Here is a 19,650-nt window from a genome sequence, read left to right on the forward strand (position 1 = left end):
TATTTGTTTTGCTTATTTAAACAATAGTAGACTCTTAAGTTCTTTACTTATCTTTGCTTCCTATATCTTTCTGCTTCCTCCAAAAACTATTTCAAACAGGATCAATGAAGGGTGAATTCTTCAGAGATATCATATGCCTGTGGCTATATTAATTTTGTCTGCACATTTAAATAATGGTTTCCCTGGATATTTAATTCTAGCTACAAGGTTATTTTTCTTCAACATTGTAGGGTCTCTGCTCCACTGTCTTCTTGCATCTGTTGTTTCTTTCAAGGACCTGATGTCTGTCTGAACTTTGTCCACTTTCACGCTAATGAATATTTCTGAAGTTTCTGCTTGGCCTGACTGTTCTTGAATGCCACTAAAATATTCCCGACTGAGTCTGGGTTTGTTTTTAATTTATGTTCTTTGCCACTCTATTGTCTTCTTTATTTTGAGGTCTTATATTTGCAATTTTAGAAAAATTCTGATGATTATTTTCTCATTTATGCCCTCCCCCCTTTTTTTTGCCAGACCACAAGTGGATAGAAGTTGAAATTTCTGCTTTCATCCTCTATGTCGTTTGAGTCTTCCTTCATTTTCCCCTTCTAGTCGTTTGTCCCTGAAGCCTTTGAGGACAGTGCCTGATCTAACCGTGTAGCTCATTCTTTCACTGTCCAGCAGTATTCATTCTGGCATTCAAGCTATTTACTTAATTCCTTACTTTATCACTTATTTTTAAAATATTTATTATACCCAGTTATTTCTTCATCATTTCTTCCTCCTGATTCATGTTTCCAAAATACTTCTTACTGTTCTACAGGGAATTTACTATTTTAAAAAATTCTGGTTTAAATTCTTATCTGTTCCAGTAGGCTTTCCCCATCTGGCTTACTTTTTTCCAGTCTTTGCCACTCTTTTATGGAGTTCCCACTATATATTCTTCCCTATACGTTTATCTTTCTTCAGTTGAGATCATTGTTAGCCCAGTATTATCAGCCAAAAGACAAAGCCCTTGGCTGTAGCTGTGGTTCTCCAAATGTGTTGGTTGGGGCACCCTTCAGGTTGAAGACCCTTTACTGTTGCCTCTGGATTTAACAGCTCCACAACTCTCCACTCTTCCGATACCTTGTTTCCAAAGGATCCTTCCCAGTCTCTTGCTGTTGGTGCCTCACTGTCTGGTAGTAGTGATGGAAAGAGCAATTACTTGGACTCAGGGTATGGGCTTATGCAATTATGTTGACAGTTTTCTGAGTGCCCCACAATCCAGGCCCAGCCAGCAAGTGTCAGTCAAGTGAAGCAGGCGTCTCCTAATCCTATCTTTCAGGGAAGAGGAGGGAGGGAACAGGATACAGCAACTAGAACCTCCCTCCTCATCTCATCCTCCACTTCTGGTCCCCAACTCTGTCTAGCTTTGGGCTGCCAGAATGAGATCCAATTTCCTCTGTCTCTCCAGGGATTTTCCCAGATGTGGAATTAGTTCCTGAGCATGCCTTGGCATTCTAAAAACCATCTGATTTCTCCAGAACCCATCAGGCAGATTTCCAAAGACGGAGCCAGCTGCCCTTGCTGACCCTTAATCTAACTAGGAACTGCCTAAGATGAATCATTCTCCTTCCTCCCAACCGATTTATTCAAGAAACAGTAAATGTGTAAATATATAATAATATTTGCCATTATTATCATGAAGCCACATTGGACCAAGATCCCAGAGGTCCCAGTATAAAAGCCAGAGTGTGGTGTCGTGGCCACAGTGTAAAGGAGATTGTGAAATTTCCATCTTCCCCATTCCTCAAAGGTAGAAAACTGTTAATTGGGTGACAGTGAGAATGAAGCAGAGTTTATTCAGGGAAGTTATGGGTGGCATGTTTACCTGAGTTGTTCTGACTCAAGAAAGTAGTTATTTGGAAATAAGTGGAGTGAAGTAAGTGGCATTGGAGCAACATTTTGCCAGTGGTGCTGCTGGTGCAGGATTGTTAGATCTAAGGTGTGAAATTAAAATGATTCAAAATCTACCAATACTTCCCTTTAGTTATCATCATTACGTATGGAGTTGAAAGCCCCAAGCGTATTGTAACCCTAGATTTTAGGGATGAGTAGACCTGTTTTGTAATTGAAGCTAATATGTCGAAGCAGCACAGTGCAGAGCACGTGCCTTGTGCTCCCTATTAGCTGAATGAACTGCTGGTGAAGGATTAAACTGGGCTTCCAAGACACATGGTAGACCCCAGTTTTACCTATTTGTGTAACACTGGACAAGACATTCAGTTTCTCTTCACTTTTTTTTCTCTTCTGAAATATTAAGATGTTTAGACCAGAGGAATTCCTTCAGGTTCAAATCAGATGGTATTGAGGATTAATATAACATGGATGAATTTGACAATATGCTGGTAACTGACCTGTGACCTTTATTAAGGTGTACTTAGGCACTGGAAGGGACTTTAGACACCATCCAATTACACCTCCCTATTTTAAAGATAAAGAAACGAAGGTTAAGAAACATGAACTACCTTGCTGTGGTCACATAGCTGTCTACAGACAGAAGCAAGACCAGGGCTGTAGTCTGTAGGCTTCCAGTCCATTCCATGGTTTTGATAAGGTTGGAGAGGCTCCAGATTTCATCAAGGAGCCTTCAATCTCAATATTACATGAACATCATAACGTTCTAATGATGAATAGAAGGGAAAGATGGTATTGTGTATGGAGTCTAGTAAAAGAAAAGATGGTGACCACCGCCGTTGTTTACACGAGTCCAAAGAGACACATTGTATTTCTATAAAAATTAATGTTGTGGTCCCAGCACATGGTAGTGACACATTTAATGCTAATTGTTTCGAAGGCTATGTCCTATAGCCTAATGGCGATAATTTTCTTTCTTTTTTTTGGCCGCGCCATACATGGCTTCCGGGATCTTAGTTCCCGGACCAGGGATCGTACCCATGACCCTGCAGTGGAAGTGCAGAGTCCTAACCACTGGACCACCAGGGATTTCCCTGGTGATAATTTTTTATGTTGTAGATATATTCTTCAAGACTTTACAGTTTCCTTTGTTCTCATTCCATGTTTGTCAAAGTATCTTCTTGTGAGTAATTTGGTCATTTCAGTTAATAGTGCAGCCTCTGTTATTTAGGGATGGCTCTGGTGCAAGAAGCAGCTACCCACATTTACCTCTTCATAACCCCTCTGACAACAAACAAAAAAGCCCTCAAAAGAAATCTAACACTTTACAAAAATACAGTCATCTTGGGCATCCTGTACAAGTACACCCAGCAAAAAGGGTCAGAATCTTAAAAGACTATAAAAAATATGTAATCCCATAGAAATAATTGAGTATTTCAATCCCGTAGAGGCACACTGAATATTTGATGACGTCTATACAGCCCGTTTTCTTGGCACAAAAGCTGAGGAGCATGGAAGAAGTAGAAAGCAGAGAAAAATGGAAAGCAAAGATTAAGAAAGAATAAAGGAATGGCAATCTATTCATAGTGGTAGTTTTAGTAACTATTATTTAAATAAGAATATTTAAGGAGACCAATGAAAGAGAAGGTAAAGAACTAAAACTGATTAAGTCTCCCCATCTGGGGGTAGCTATTCTGTTAGCTGTGTCCCAGGTAAGGACACAGCCCTGGTGGAGAAGAAAGAACCAGCAGTGCTGAAAAGGTAGACAAGTTCTACCATCCAGTCCAGGGAAAAGAAGGCCAGCAGCCACATGGTCCACACTAGAACTCAGGAGTGTAAGCACTCTGTCAATTTTTTTTAATAAAGGAGACACAATTACATGATTTTAAATTTATTTCATTTTATTTTATGTTTTTGTCCACACCGCGTGCGGCATGTGAGATCTTAGTTCCCCCGCCAGGGATCAAACCTGGGCCTCCTGCAGTAGAAGCCCGGAGTCTTAACCACTGGACCGCCAGGGAAGTCCCTCTGCCAGATTTTAAATAAACTTTATTAACAGAGACAGCCAGCTTCCTAGGAGTTTTGTAAGCACTACTGCTTTGCTCTGTAGACTTGAGAAGTTTAGTCTGCTTGTCAGGAAGGAGCCCACCAGCAATGCCGTAGAAACAAGACATTTGGGATTACTATAGCAAATCTATGGCCACGGTGTTGATTCAGGGATTCAAAGTTCAGGGTAAATCATTTGATCCATTTCATAAAGAGCCAAATATTTGGAATGGGAAATACCAGAGGCCTAATCAGCAAGAAAAATAAAACAATAGGAGAATGGTAACCAGCTCTAGTGAACTGGAAACAGGGGACTGAGGAATTATTGGTCTAAAGTACATCTGTATTTAATAAATAAAAGAGCAGCTTTGCCTTAGCTTTTTTAAAAATTTTTTTATTTTTACTGAATTGTAAGTGTTGTTTCTGAGGATCGTGGTAATCATACCTCTTTGCTTCTGTTAGGGATTGGTGAGAAGCGAGAGAGATGTTTGAATCCAGTTATTTGCCAGCAGGAGATGTGCTGTATAATTAAGCTGTTGTTTTCACTGATAGGTTATTATCAGTAGGTAATAAGAAATTGTGCATCATTATAAATTGTCATATGGCGCATTTCATGCTACAACAGATGAGGTATGTGTTCCGTGGCAGCACCAAGCAATCATGTAGAGATTGGTGCCGTTATGGCGGTTATAAATCACAACACACACTTTAATCGTTAAACAATTTTCTATAGTGGCAGAACGGGAAAACTGTTTAGTAATGATTGGCTTATTTTTATGATGAAGAATAATTTTTATATAGATCTTTTTATATAAATACCTGAAGAAGGCAAAAGCAGAACATTCATTTTATAGACACATACTTAGGAACTTTTTGGTTTGGGGCTCATTTATCTTTAACTGCAAATATTTGAAGGGTCAGAAAGTCACCAAAATAGCTTTCCATGTATAATTTTAGAGTTTAAAATTATATATATTTCATATTCCAGTTATATGAAGATACTGCATAGTAGGACTAAAAAGGCCCAAGCTGGCCACTACTAAATTCAAGTCTATCTGGTTTTCTCTTTCGGAAGCCATAAGTTAACAAGGGAATGTCTTGCCTTATGGGATACAAGGAAAATATTGCTTTGTTCTTGAAAGGCTAAAGCTACAAGTCTTCTCTCCCATCTTTCTCTTTCCTTTCTCTGGGTATTATTCCTTTGTTATTCTTCTCCACTTCTCTTTCTTTCCTCATCATGATTTTTCTGTTCTTCAAAACTGAGCTCAAGTATACTCACTATAAAAACCTCATCTGGACTGACCCAACTGTCTTTTCCCCTTCAATTCTGTTGTCTTAGATTTTGCCCTACTCACGGAAAAGTTTAACAGACTTCTCTGTGAGAATTTTTAAATCCTATCAAGGGGTTTATGTGTCCCCAACTAGACCACTGCAATCTAACATATGAAAATGTTTGTTCCCAGCATTTGACCCAATAAAGAGCTTGCCCCAGAATGTAAATTCACCACATCACTAGCACATGTTTAGTTCATCTGACTAGTTCATCTGACATTTCTTTTTTCCTAGTAAGACTTTTCTGAAGAAGGAATTAGAGCAAGCTTTTTTTCTCTCTTTAAATTTATTTATTTATTTTGGCCACATTGCACAGCTTGCGGGATTGAACCTGGGGCCCCGGCAGTGAGAAAGGAGTGCTAACGCCTGGACCACTAGGGAATTCCCAGTGCAAGCTTTCTTCACTGTAAACTGGCACTTGAATAACACTGAACTAGACTGTGAGGATGTTAAAGACCACTTTGTCTCTTTCCAGTCCTATGGGAGGGGTGGAAGAGCCCGATCGTGAGGAATGAGATGACTGGTTCTTGGTGAGGTGTTACATTCACAGTAGTGATGATGGCTGAGAGGTAACATTTCACGTGTTCACTGTGTCCTATGTAGTCTGCATGAAGGAGCTCACGTGAACCTCACAATGACCCAGTATTCTTATTTTCCCTATTCTATAGATGAGGAAACTGAGGCTCTGAGAGACTAACTTTCCCTAAACCTTACCGTTAGTAAGTGTCTAAGTTGGAATTCAACCCAGATATGTCTGAAACAAATTTCTGTACTATACCTAGGTCAGTGCTATCCAGAAGTTTCTGCAGTGATGAAAATGTTCTCTGTCTACTGTGTCCAGTATGGTAGCCACTAACCACGTGTGACTTTTGGGCACTTGAAATGTGGCCGGCTCAACTGAGGATGTCAATTTCTAGTTTTATTTTATTTTAATTAATTTACGTTTCTTTTAAAACAGCCACATATGGCTAGTGGCTATCGTATTGGACAGCACAGCTTCAGATACTTTTTAAATGTTTCTGGGTAAAGGCTAATAACGGGAAAACCAAACCAGGAAAATAAGTTAAGAGGATGTGCAGTTCTGTCTCCATTTCTAGAGCTTCCCTGGATCCCACATTTTAAAAAAAATATTGTTTTTAGAAGGAAAGGAAGGAAGGAAGGAGGGAAGGAAGGAAGGAAGGAAGGAGGGAGGGAGGGAGGGAGGAAGGGCTGTTTTAAATCTATTGCTGTTTAGAAGCAATAGGATTCAATTAAAAAGCAAACAAATGATTGGCTCCTCTGGTTCAGGCACTCTGCTAGGCTTCAGCCCTTATGAATAAATGAATAAGATATGGTTCCCATCTTGAAGGAGTTCACAGTCTAAGTAACTTTGTAGAGGATGTTATACATTTTTTTCCAGAGTTTCTTCATATATGATTAGACAAAATATTTAAATGTCTGCTATTTATTACTTTACAGTGTTTTGCTTTTAATTTTTAATATGTTAATTTTTTTGAAGAGGTCATCCATTTCTATCATTTAAAATTCAAAGGTCAAAGTGCTTTTAATTTCCTCCTGTAGAAACAACTAGCGCTATCATTTTCTAGTATGTGTCTTTACAAATATTTTGTGCACACACAAGAAAATTTACACATATATTTAATCCTTCCCCTTTTTAAAAACACTTACATACTACTGCCTAACCTTGCTGTTTGGACTTGAAAAATATACCTTGGATATTTTTTCATTCTAGTACTTAAAGAATTTCTCATTTTCTTTCTATGGATGCATAACATTTCATTAAATAGACATATCATAATTTAAACATTCCTCTATTGTTATTTTTGTTTCCTCTATTGTTTTTTATTGTTTATCATTCCTCCATTGTTATTTCCATTCTTTTGCCATTACAGGAAATACTGACATGAGTAGCTTTAACAATTATATTCTCATGTGAGCTAGAGTGAACTGCATTCATGTTTCCCAGAACATATTCCACAGAACACAAGTCTCAGAAGATGTTCAATGTAAAAAGTGGCTTCTGAGACTAAATAACTTCCGGTGACTCTGTGTATTCATTGGAGGTTCACAGTGCACACTGTCAAATTAAAGGGGGTCCCGCCATAATCTATGTCAGATTAATCCAAGTGTTTCTCAACCATACATTTTCTCAAGAAAGAGCATATACTCTTTTTGTAGGTTGGGTTCCCTGGGAAGCAGACTCTGAGATAGAAATGTACATGCAGGAGACTCAATGGGGCATGTTCTCAGGAACAACACTTGATGGAAGTGAGGGGGAATGGAAGTAAGTGGGTAGAGGGAGAAGTTGAACTGGGATGCAGTTGCAGCAGAAGCCTCAGCCAGTCAGTCCCACGGGGAGTGCTGTGAAGCTGTGATGACCCTTCAGGGATATTCCAACTCCAGGGAAGGAGGCCAGGCCCCCAGGGAGGGGTTGTGACCTTGTGCTGGGCACCTGTCTTCCACTGAGGGCATTTCTGCAGAGAGGCTCAGCTCTGAGCTCTCAGCTGGGGTAATGAGTGCCTCAGTGTTCACTACAACTCTGAATAGCATCTTTGCATCTTTTATGAAAATGTATATCAATTCTTAGATACCCTTGCTGGTCAGAGAAAGGCATTTGGTCTCTTTGGGACCTTTTTTTTTTTTTTTCTCCTCTATGAAATATGGATGCCTGGCTGGACATTCTTTGGAGTATCTAACATTCTTTGCTTCTAATTCCATTTAATATGTACTAATTAAAGTCCAATATAAGAGACAAATTTCCCCAAACATGTGGTTGGCCACATAGAGGCCAACAATCTGATTAGGTCAGCCTTAATCTGTTATCATGGCTGTGCAGTGATGGAGAACGAGCATGGTTATAGCACTTTCAAGAATATGTCACTTAACTTGAGGCAGGTTATTAGGGCAAAATGGCAGCAGAGCTGAATTGAGTTTTTTGTTTTTTAAATATTTTGGTTACCCCTTGTTAGGTGTTTCCTGAAGAAGCTAGACTGCTATCTTCCTAGAAACATTAACCCTTATTGCTAATAATTGAAAGATTAAACTACATAGGGTATGGAAGGCAGGAGTCCATCTAGCTTTAAACCACAGACTTAGGTGTTGGTATTCATCCTCCTTTTTGAAGCTCAGGGTAAACAGGTGTAGCAAAAAAGCCATAGCAGTTCTCAGGGTCTTTCCATTTGAGAATCAGATGGGTCTAAGTGCCCATCCTGTGCCTTTCAGGGTATTTGCTAATTTCATACTCATGCCTCCTGCAGAATTCGTCAGTTGTGGGGCTATCAAGGAGCTTATTTCTTGGTTGAAGAGGAAAAATGTCCAAGGAAGAGGTCTCTCTTAGGTGTACCTGATAGAGTTGATGAAGGTTTGTAGAGAGGATGGAAAAATATCCAAGAAAAATCTCAAAGAAAAAGTTCTTATGAGATAATAGAAGTGGGAAGTAAAACCAGGACTAAGGAGTTGACTGTTATATGAACATGATGCAGAGAAGAAAGCAAAAAAAGAAAAAAAGAAAAACAAAAAGCTAAGATTGATGGCTGTGTCTAAGATCAACTTTTAAATTGAATAGACATTTTTCTCAAAAACCTTAATCTTTTTTTCTTTCAACAAAAAGTTTCATAAGGATTCTTATTATTCTTCTCATTATCATATAATAGTAATGAATGAGGTGAGAGATTGTTAAAAAGAGAGTTTGAAAGGGAATAAACTGGAAAAGTCATTGCTAGAGAGTGGAGAAATGATGGAATAGCAGTTTGCCTTAAATTGATCCAAAATGAGTTACTCTTTTCTGAACAATCATTGCCTCTTCCCTTTTCCTCTGTAACAGGTGGTATCAAAGACCTATTTATGCTAACTCTTCAGTGTTTCTGGAACGACTTCCCTCATAATCCATTTGTAATTATCCGTTTGCAAAAGTGTCAGATCCTATAGCATTTTGGTCACTTCCAATTATTGAATTGTCTAGTCCATTTAAAATTCCAGTCTCATCTCCATATATTCCCTCAGCTTAAGTTGGGCCTGTGGGACCATTGGGGGAAGAGGGTGTGGTCTACGTCTTCATGTTTTCTAACCTCCTTCTGATTTTAACTGCAAGAAGTTTGGGACTGAGAGGGTGGCATAGGGCAGACGGGCCAAACGGCTCCTGACTGAACTAGGCTATCCTCTGTTGGTTGTTGCTTCTCTTCCTGGATAACAAGAATGAATCATTGAAAGCTTCTGTGTAGGAGGTTCCAAAGTTGGGCTCTCCTGTGGGCCATGTGTGTGAGTTCTTCCACACACCTGTAGTGGCCTCCATACCAGCCCTCTGTAGGTGATTAGGCTTAACCTCTTCCTACCTTCTCATCAGTTTCCCCTGGTGGTACAGCCCACCAGGTCTGATTTTGAGTCCCCTTGCAAGGAGGCCAGTCTTGATCCATGGGAAACTCACACGGTTTTGCTGGATCAAACCCTGGAAACAAAATTTGATGCTTTTCTTCATTATTTTTTTCTTTAGTCATGTAGGTTTAAGAACAAATCAACCATCTCATGAGCTGATATGATGTCTAGTCAGGGGATGCGATGTCAGTCTGTATTATTCAGCTCAGGCTGCCATAACAAAATAGCACACCTGGACTTCTGGAGGCTGGAAGGTACAAGATCAAGATGCCAGATGATTGAGTTCTCTGGTGAGGACTCCCTTCCTGGCTTGCAGATGGCTGCCTTTTCACTGTGTCCTCATGTGGTGGAGAGAGAGGGGAAGGAAGCAAGCTCTCTGATGTCACTTATCATAAAGGCACTAATCCCATCATGAGGGCTCCACCCTTATTACCTCATTTAAACCTAATTACTTCCCAAAGCCCCGTCTCCAAATACCATCACAATGGGGGTTAGGGCTTCAACATAAGAATTTTGGGGAGACACAATTCAGTTTATAGCACAGTCTCTTGTGTATAATCCCATAGCATTTTCCATCATGTTCCTCGCTGGTGATTCCAATCATTTCCTTTCCCTTCCCATGCTGGTATTTTAGTCTTCCGTATATGGACTGGGAATGGGGTCTTGGGGTGGAGTTGATGGTTTGGAGGTAGTAGAAATAGTAAGGGTTTGCCTACCTCTGAGTTCTCCCTGGAGCAGGTTGCTGGACCTAGCAACAAAATTCTTTTTAGAATGTGGGAAACTTAATGCTTCTTTATCCCCAACATTTGGTTCTGGTCACCAGTTCCAGGGAAAGAGTAAAAAAATCTTTATTTTAAATGATATATGATACTTTCTTTTCCCAAATGAAGCAGCTATAGTCAACATGGATGTGAGTTAAATTCTGAGGAAGACTGAAGATTTTAGGAAAACTTAATTTAAAAAAGTTTCTATTGACTTCTGAAGCTTTCTCCATGAGTCTTCCTGTCTTTTCTAGCATCATCAGATGCAGAAGTAATCATAAATTCAAGGAAGTTAAGATTATTCAATACATAATTTTTAATCTTTGTATCCTACCTTTGATTCCTACAGAATCCATTCCTACATATGGTCATGTGGTTCTTTAAAACAATGTCCCATCACGTGCTATGTTGGTGACGTCACAGGAAACAAAGAAGTCAGTGTTAGAAGATAGCAAATGTACAGGAGGTCATGTAAGTAAAGCTTTTAAGAATTACATCATACAGTATAGACCCGTTTATGTAATAATGTATAATTAGTAATAATGAAGATCTGGTAAACCTGAGATGTTATATATATATCCAGAATTTTAAAAAATGAGCATCTTAGTTAAAAAAGAAAATGCCATTTGTTATAGAATGTTGAAAACATTTTCTGAGGACAGAGAACACTGCACATAACAGAGGTGGGCAAATTTTTTCTGAAAAAATCCAGACAGGCTTTGCCAGCCAAATGATATCTGTTGCAACTACTAAAGTCTGCCCTTATTGCTGTAGACATGGATGGGCATGGATTTGTCCCAACAAAACTTTATTTACAAAAACAAATGGCCGGTGAAGTTTGGCCTGGGGGTCGTAGTTTGCCAACCCTTGGCATATTAGATGAAGACATTCTGCATCTCACTTTTTTCTATTATTAAGTTAATTTTAAAGGAACTGGGGTGCTTAAAATTAAATAATAAATGTAATGCAACTATCAAATTTCTGAATGATTTTACAAGTGTAAGGAAATTATAGAATAATGTAGATTAGAGTTCTTGAATGACTATTTGAAACTTTTGAAAAATGTTTGAGAATGATGTAAAATCAAGTACAGTCTCAAGAACTAAACAAAATAAAGCTGCAGAAATGGAAATCAAAGGAACTGACTTCTTGATAAAGTGAACACATGCATTTAATTTTTACTTTCAGTTATAATATTTAACTCCTTTAGAAAAATTTCTGAATCATTTGTATATATCAGGATAAGCAGTAGAGTAAATACAGGGGTTTATGAAAAGTGAAACTCTTTATAAGAATCCTAAGAGGAAACAAGTAATTCCTCTCTTGTGCAATCATTTCTGGCATCAGAAAATAATGAAGTAAATATAAACTGGAAGAAAAAGTGTGAAGAAAATGTCCTCTGCTTATAATTTCCTACAAAGTAAAACATATCCTCTAACTTCATGTGCTTCTTTGAAATTGCTCTGTTTCCTAGATTTTTTATAGGGAATCCCCTAAACTCAGGAAATAACTTACTGACAGTCTTAGGGTTAAACACATTTTATGTATTGCTACCACTGATGGCTCAAAGAAGCAGGAGGGCATTTTGGATGTTGAGGAGTAGAACTGGGACATTTTTGTAATAGCAACATAGCTTTAAATTGTCTTGTCACTGTTTGTGAAAATAAATAAACATATTATTTTTTAAAAATCCATTATGATCAATTCTGGGGCAAAAGCCAGGGGAATTTTCTTTAAGTGAAATCATACTTGAAATATGCAAGAAATTAAACAGGAATCTCCCCTGAGTTGTTTTGAAGTCATAAAAAAGTGCTTTCTCTTTCTCAGAATTCTCCTTGATTCCTAGTTTTTGAGTAGGTTGTTTCTTGAGTTTAGGGATTCTTTTTTTTTTTTTTTTTTTTTTTTTAAACATCTTTGTTGGAGTATAATTGCTTTACAATGGTATGTTAGTTTCAGCTTCACAACAAAATGAATCAGTTATATATATACATATGTTCCCATATCTCTTCCCGCTTGCGTCTCCCTCCCTCCCACCCTCCCTATCCCACCCCTCCAGGTGGTCACAAAGCACCGAGCTAATCTCCCTGTGCTATGCGGCTGCTTCCCACTAGCTATCTACCTTACGTTTGGTAGTGTATATATGTCCATGCCTCTTTATCACTTTGTCACCGTTTACCCTTCCCCCTCCCCATAGCCTCAAGTCCATTCTCTAGTAAGTCTGTGTCTTTATTCCTGTTTCACCCCTAGGTTTTTCATGACATTTTTTTTCTTAAATTCCATATATATGTGTTAGCATACGGTATTTGTCTCTCTCTTTCTGACTTACTTCACTCTGTATGACAGACTCTAGGTCTATCCACCTCATTACAAATAGCTCAATTTCGTCTCTTTTTATGGCTGAGTAATATTCCATTGTATATATGTGCCACATCTTCTTTATCCATTCATCCGATGATGGACACTTAGGTTGTTTCCATCTCTGGGCTATTGTAAATAGACCTGCAATGAACATTTTGGTACATGACTCTTTTTGAATTATGGTTTTCTCAGGGTATATGCCCAGTAGTGGGATTGCTGGGTCATATGGTAGTTCTATTTGTAGCTTTTTAAGGAACCTCCATACTGTTCTCCACAGTGGCTGTATCAATTTACATTCCCACCAACAGTGTAAGAGGGTTCCCTTTTCTCCACACCCTCTCCAGCATTTATTGTTTCTAGATTTTTTGATGATGGCCATTCTGACTGGTGTGAGATGATATCTCATTGTAGTTTTGATTTGCATTTCTCTAATGATTAATGATGTTGAGCATTCTTTCATGTGTTTGTTGGCACTCTGTATATCTTCTTTGGAGAAATGTCTATTTAGGTCTTCTGCCCATTTTTGGATTGGGTTGTTTGTTTTTTTGTTATTAAGCTGCATGAGCTGCTTATAAATTTTGGAGATTAATCCTTTGTCAGTTGCTTCATTTGCAAATATTTTCTCCCATTCTGAGGGTTGTCTTTTGGTCTTCTTTATGGTTTCCTTTGCTGCGCAAAAGCTTTTAAGTTTCATTAGGTCCCATTTGTTTACTTTTGTTTTTATTTCCATTTCTCTAGGAGGTGGGTCAGAAAGGACCTTGCTGTGATTTATGTCATAGAGTGTTCTGCCTATGTTTTCCTCTAAGAGTTTGATAGTTTCTGGCCTTACATTTAGGTCTTTAATCCATTTTGAGCTTATTTTTGTGTATGGTGTTAGGGAGTGATCTAATCTCATACTTTTACATGTAGCTGTCCAGTTTTCCCAGCACCACTTATTGAATAGGCTGTCCTTTCTCCACTGTACATTTCTGCCTCCTTTGTCAAAGATAAGGTGACCATATGTGCGTGGGTTTATCTCTGGGCTTTCTATCCTGTTCCATTGATCTATATTTCTGTTTTTGTGCCAGTACCATACTGTCTTGATTACTGTAGCTTTGTAGTATAGTCTGAAGTCAGGAAGCCTGATTCCTCCAGCTCCATTTTTCGTTCTCAAGATTGCTTTGGCTATTCAGGGTCTTTTGTGTTTCCATACAAATTGTGAAATTTTTTGTTCTAGTTCTGTGAAAAATGCCAGTGGTAGTTTCATAGGGATTGCATTGAATCTATAGATTGCTTTGGGTAGTAGAGTCATTTTCACAATGTTGATTCTTCCAATCCAAGAACATGGTATATCTCTCCATCTATTTGTATCATCTTTAATTTCTTTCATCAGTGTCTTATAATTTTCTGCATACAGGTCTTTTGTCTCCTTAGGTAGGTTTATTCCTAGGTATTTTATTCTTTTTGTTGCAGTGGTAAATGGGAGTGTTTTCTTGATTTCACTTTCAGATTTTTCATCCTTAGTGTATAGGAATGCCAGAGATTTCTGTGCATTAATTTTGTATCCTGCTACTTTACCAAATTCATTGATTAGCTCTAGTAGTTTTCTGGTAGCATCTTTAGGATTCTCTATGTATAGGATCATGTCATCTGCAAACAGTGATAGCTTTACTTCTTCTTTTCCGATTTGGATTCCTTTTATTTCCTTCTCTTCTCTGATTGCTGTGGCTAAAACTTCCAAAACTATGTTGAATAAGAGTGGTGAGAGTGGGCAACCTTGTCTTGTTCCTGATCTTAGTGGAAATGCTTTCAGTTTTTCACCATTGAGGATGATGTTGGCTGTGGGTTTGTCATATATGGCCTTTATTATGTTGAGGAAAGTTCCCTCTATGCCTACTTTCTGCAGGGTTTTTATCCTAAATGGGTGTTGAATTTTGTCAAAAGCTTTCTCTGCATCTATTGAGATGATCATATGGTTTTTCTCCTTCAATTTGTTAATATGGTGTATCACATTGATTGATTTGCGTATATTGAAGAATCCTTGCATTCCTGGGATAAACCCCACTTGATCATGGTGTATGATCCGTTTAATGTGCTGTTGGATTCTGTTTGCTAGTATTTTGTTGAGGATCTTTGCATCTATGTTCATCAGTGATATTGGCCTGTAGTTTTCTTTCTTTGTGACATCCTTGTCTGGTTTTGGTATCAGGGTGATGGTGGCCTCGTAGAATGAGTTTGGGAGGGTTCCTCCCTCTGCTATATTTTGGAAGAGTCTGAGAAGGATAGGTGATACCTCTTCTCTAAATGTTTGATAGAATTCGCCTGTGAAGCCATCTGGTCCTGGGCTTTTGCGTGTTGGAAGATTTTTAATCACAGTTTCAATTTCAGTGCTTGTGATTGGTCTGTTCATATTTTCTATTTCTTCCTGATTCAGTCTTGGCAGGTTGTGCCTTTCTAAGAATTTGTCCATTTCTTCCAGGTTGTCCATTTTATTGGCATAGAGTTGCTTGTAGTAATCTCTCATGATCTTTTGTATTTCTGCAGTGTCAGTTTTTACTTCTCCTTTTTCATTTCTAATTCTATTGATTTGAGTCTTCTTCCTTTTTTTCTTGATGAGTCTGGCTAATGGTTTATCAATTTTGTTTATCCTTTCAAAGAACCAGCTTTTAGTTTTATTGATCTTTGCTATCGTTTCCTTCATTTCTTTTTCATTTATTTCTGATCTGATTTTTATGATTTCTTTCCTCCTGCTAACGTTGGGGTTTTTTTGTTCTTCTTTCTCTAATTGATTTAGGTGCAAGGTTAGGTTGTTTATTCGAGATGTTTCCTGTTTCTTAAGGTAAGATTGTATTGCTATAAACTTCCCTCTTAGAACTGCTTTTGCTGCATCCCATAGATTTTGAGTCGTCGTGTCTCCACTGTCATTTGTTTCTAGGTATTTTTTGATTTCCACTTTGATTTCTTCAGTGATCACTTCATTATTAAGTAGTGTATTGTTTAGCCTCCATGTGTTTGTATTTTTTACAGATCTTCTCCTCTAATTGATATCGAGTCTCATAGCGTTGTGGTCGGAAAAGATACTTGATACAATTTCAATTTTCTTAAATTTACCAAGGCTTGATTTGTGACCAGAGATATGATCTATCCTGGAGAATGTTCCATGAGCACTTGAGAAAAATGTGTATTCTGTTGTTTTTGGATGGAATGTCCTATAAATATCAATTAACTCCATCTCGTTTAATGTATCATTTAAAGCTTGTGTTTCCTTATTTATTTTCATTTTGGATGATCTGTCCATTGGTGAAAGTGGGGTGTTAAAGTCCCCTACTATGAATGTGTTACTGTCGATTTCCCCTTTTATGGTTGTCAGTATTTGCCTTATGTATTGAGGTGCACCTATGTTGGGTGCATAAATATTTACAATTGTTATATCTTCCTCTTGGATTGATCCCTTGATCATTATGTAGTGTCCTTCTTTGTCTCTTCTAATAGTCTTTGTTTTAAAGTCTATTTTGTCTGATATGAGAATTGCTACTCCAGCTTTCTTTTGGTTTCCATTTGCATGAAATACCTTTTTCCATCCCCTTACTTTCAGTCTGTATGTGTCTCTAGGTCTGAAGTGGGTCTCTTGTAGACAGCAAATATATGGGTCTTGTTTTTGTATCCATTCAGCCAATCTGTGTCTTTTGGTGGGAGCATTTAGTCCATTTACATTTAAGGTAATTATCGATATGTGTGTTCCCATTCCCATTTTCTTAATTGTTTTGGGTTTGTTATTGTAGGTCTTTTCCTTCTTTTGTGTTTCTTGCCTAGAGAAGTTCCTTTAGCAGTTGTTGTAGAGCTGGTTTGGTGGTGCTGAACTCTCTCAGCTTTTGCTTGTCTGTAAAGGTTTTAATTTCTCCATCAAATCTGAATGAGATCCTTGCTGGGTAGAGTAATCTTGGTTGCAGGTTTTTCTCCTTCAACACTTTCAATATGTCCTGCCACTCCCTTCTGGCTTGCAGAGTTTCTGCTGAAAGATCAGCTGTTAACCTTATGGGGATTCCCTTGTGTGTTATTTGTTGTTTTTCCCTTGCTGCTTTTAATATGTTTTCTTTGTATTTAATTTTTGACAGTTTGATTAATATGTGTCTTGGCGTATTTCTCCTTGGATTTATCCTATATGGGACTCTCTGTGCTTCCTGGACTTGATTAACTATTTCCTTCCCCATATTAGGGAAGTTTTCAACTATAATCTCTTCAAATATTTTCTCAGTCCCTTTCTTTTTCTCTTCTTCTTCTGGAACCCCTATAATTCGAATGTTGGTGCGTTTAATGTTGTCCCAGAGGTCTCTGAGACTGTCCTCAGTTCTTTTCATTCTTTTTTCTTTATTCTGCTCTGCAGTAGTTATTTCCACGATTTTATCTTCCAGGTCACTTATCCGTTCTTCTGCCTCAGTTATTCTGCTATTGATCCCATCTAGAGTACTTTTAATTTATTGTGTTGTTCATCGTTGCTTGTTTCATCTTTAGTTCTTCTAGGTCCTTGTTAACTGATTCTTGCATTTTGTCCATTCTATTGTCCATTCTATCTCCAAGATTTCGGATCAACCTTACTATCATTATTCTGAATTCTTTTTCGGGTAGACTGCCTATTTCCTCTTCATTTGTTAGGTCTGGTGGGTTTTTATCTTGCTCCTTCATCTGCTGTGTGTTTTTCTGTCTTTTCATTTTGCTTATCTTACTGTGTTTGGGGTCTCCTTTTTTGCAGGCTGAAGGTTCGTAGTTCCTGTTGTTTTTTGTGTCTGTCCCCAGTGGCTAAGGTTGGTTCAGTGGGTTGTGTAGGCTTCCTGGTGGAGGGGACTAGTGCCTGTGTTCTGGTGGATGAGGCTGGATCTTGTCTTTCTGGTGGGCAGGTCCACGTCTGGTGGTGTGTTTTGAGGTGTCTGTAGACTTATTATGATTTTGGGCAGCCTCTCTGCTAATGGGTGGGGTTGTGTTCCTGTCTTGCTAGTTGTTTGGCATAGGATGTCCAGCACTGTAGCTTGCTGGTCGTTGAGTGAAGCTGGGTGCTGGCGTTGAGATGGAGATCTCTCGGAGATTTTTGCTCTTTGATATTATGTGCAGCTGGGAGGCCTCTTGTGGACCAGTGTCCTGAAGTTGGCTCTCCCACCTCAGAGGCACAGCACTGACTCCTGGCTGCAGCACCAAGAGCCTTTCATCCACAGGGCTCCTTAATTTAGGATGATTCGTTGTCTATTCAGGTATTCCACAGATGCAGGGTATATCAAGTTGATTGTGGAGCTTTAATCCTCTGCTTCTGAGGCTGCTGGGAGAGATTTCCCTTTCTCTTCTTTGTTCTGACAGTTCCCAGGGGCTCAGCTTTGGATTTGGCCCCGCCTGTGCGTGTAGGTCGCCGGAGGGCGTCTGTTCTTTGCTCAGACAGGACGGGGTTAAAGGAGCCGCTGATTCGGAGGCTCTGGCTCACTCAGGCCCGGGGGTAGGTAGGGTCACGGAGTGTGGGGCGGGCCTGCGGCGGTAGAGGCCGGTGTGACGTTGCAGCCTGAGGCGCGCCGTGCGTTCTCCCGGGGGAGTTGTCTCTGGATCCCGGGACCCTGGCAGTGGCGGGCTGCACAGGCTCCCCGGAAGGGCGTGTGGCTAGTGACCTGTGTTCGCACACAGGCCTCCTGGTGGCGGCAGCAGCGGCCTTAGCGTCTCATGTCTGTCTCTGGGGTCCGTGCTTTTAGCCGCGGCTCGCGCCCGTCCCTGGAGCTCTCTCAAGCAGCGTTCTTAATCCCCTCTCCTCGTGCACCAGGAAACAAAGAGGGACGTAAAAGTCTCTTGCCTCTTCGGCAGGTCAAGACTTTTCCCCGGACTCTCTCCCGGCTAGCCGCGGTGCACTAACGCCCTGCAGGCTGTGTTCACCGCCGCCAACCTCAGTCCTCTCCCGGCACTCCGACAAAAGCCGGAGCCTCAGCTCCCAGTCCCGCCCGCCCCGGCGGGCGAGCAGACAAGCCTCTCGGCTGGTGAGTGCCGGTCGGCCCGATCCTCTGCGCTGGAATCTGTCCGCTTTGCCCTCCGCACCCCTGTTGCTGTGCTCTCCTCCGCGGCTCCCAAGCTCCCCCACTCCGCCTCCCGAAGTCTCCACCCGTGAAGGGGCTTCCTAGTGTGTGGACACTTTTCTTCCTTCACAGCTCTCTCCCGCTGGTGCAGGACCCGTCCCTATCCTTTTGTCTCTGTTTAGTTTTTTCTTTTGCCCTAACCAGGTACGTGGAGGATTCCTTGCCTTTTGGGAGGTCTGAGGTCTTCTGCCAGCGTTCAGTAGGTGCTCCGTAGGAGTTGTTCCACGCGTAGATGTATTTCTGGTGTATCTGTGGGGAGGAAGGTGATCTCCGCGTCTTACTCTTCCGCCATCTTCCCGGAAGACGAGTTTAGGGATTCTTAATAAAAATTCAGAGCAGCTTCCTTTGTGGTACTTAAAAACCGAGCTTCCTTTTGGGTACTTAAATAATCATATTATGTTGTGATTATTTGTGGAGGCCTGTGATAGCTGTTCTTATCTGGTGTGAGGAAGGGTCTCAAGATTTTATTTTTATTTTTTTGTTTTAGTTCTTATTATCTTTCTGATTATCAAAGTAACGTGCTCACTATAGTATGAGTGAAAACTATAGAAAAGTGTAAAGTGGGAAAAACATCACCAGTAATGCAATAACTAAGAGGCAGCTTATTACATGATTCTTTCCAGGGCTATTTTTTCTACATGGTTGATATAAAAATTATTGAAAATTTGCCTTGTACTGTTGTCTATTTAACAATAAACTGTTGACATTTCCCTGTGATACTACATAAGTTAATATTATTTTTAATGTGTATATAATACTCCAATTTAAAATATATCACAACTGATTATAATCTGGTTAATTGGTGGTTATTAAAATAATACTTC

The 19,650-nt window shown here is 39.5% G+C and overlaps 1 protein-coding gene across 4 annotated transcripts in view; it reads left to right on the forward strand.

The window, feature by feature from the left end:
- The window catches only part of IL15 (interleukin 15), an 88,073-nt gene that overhangs the window by 21,143 nt on the left and 47,280 nt on the right, over window positions 1-19,650 (forward strand). For 2 of the 4 annotated variants that reach the window (XM_060147123.1, XM_060147124.1), the window contains exon 2: window positions 10,738-10,859. The exons of the other annotated variants lie outside the window; for them this stretch is intronic. In XM_060147123.1, coding sequence (XP_060003106.1) covers window positions 10,794-10,859 — 66 coding nt within the window. In that variant the 5' untranslated portion in view covers window positions 10,738-10,793. The remainder of the gene's footprint in view (window positions 1-10,737; window positions 10,860-19,650) is intronic. 4 annotated transcript variants of the gene reach the window in all.

This window comes from Lagenorhynchus albirostris, chromosome 4, assembly GCF_949774975.1.
Source record: "Lagenorhynchus albirostris chromosome 4, mLagAlb1.1, whole genome shotgun sequence".
Taxonomy (NCBI): domain Eukaryota; kingdom Metazoa; phylum Chordata; class Mammalia; order Artiodactyla; family Delphinidae; genus Lagenorhynchus; species Lagenorhynchus albirostris.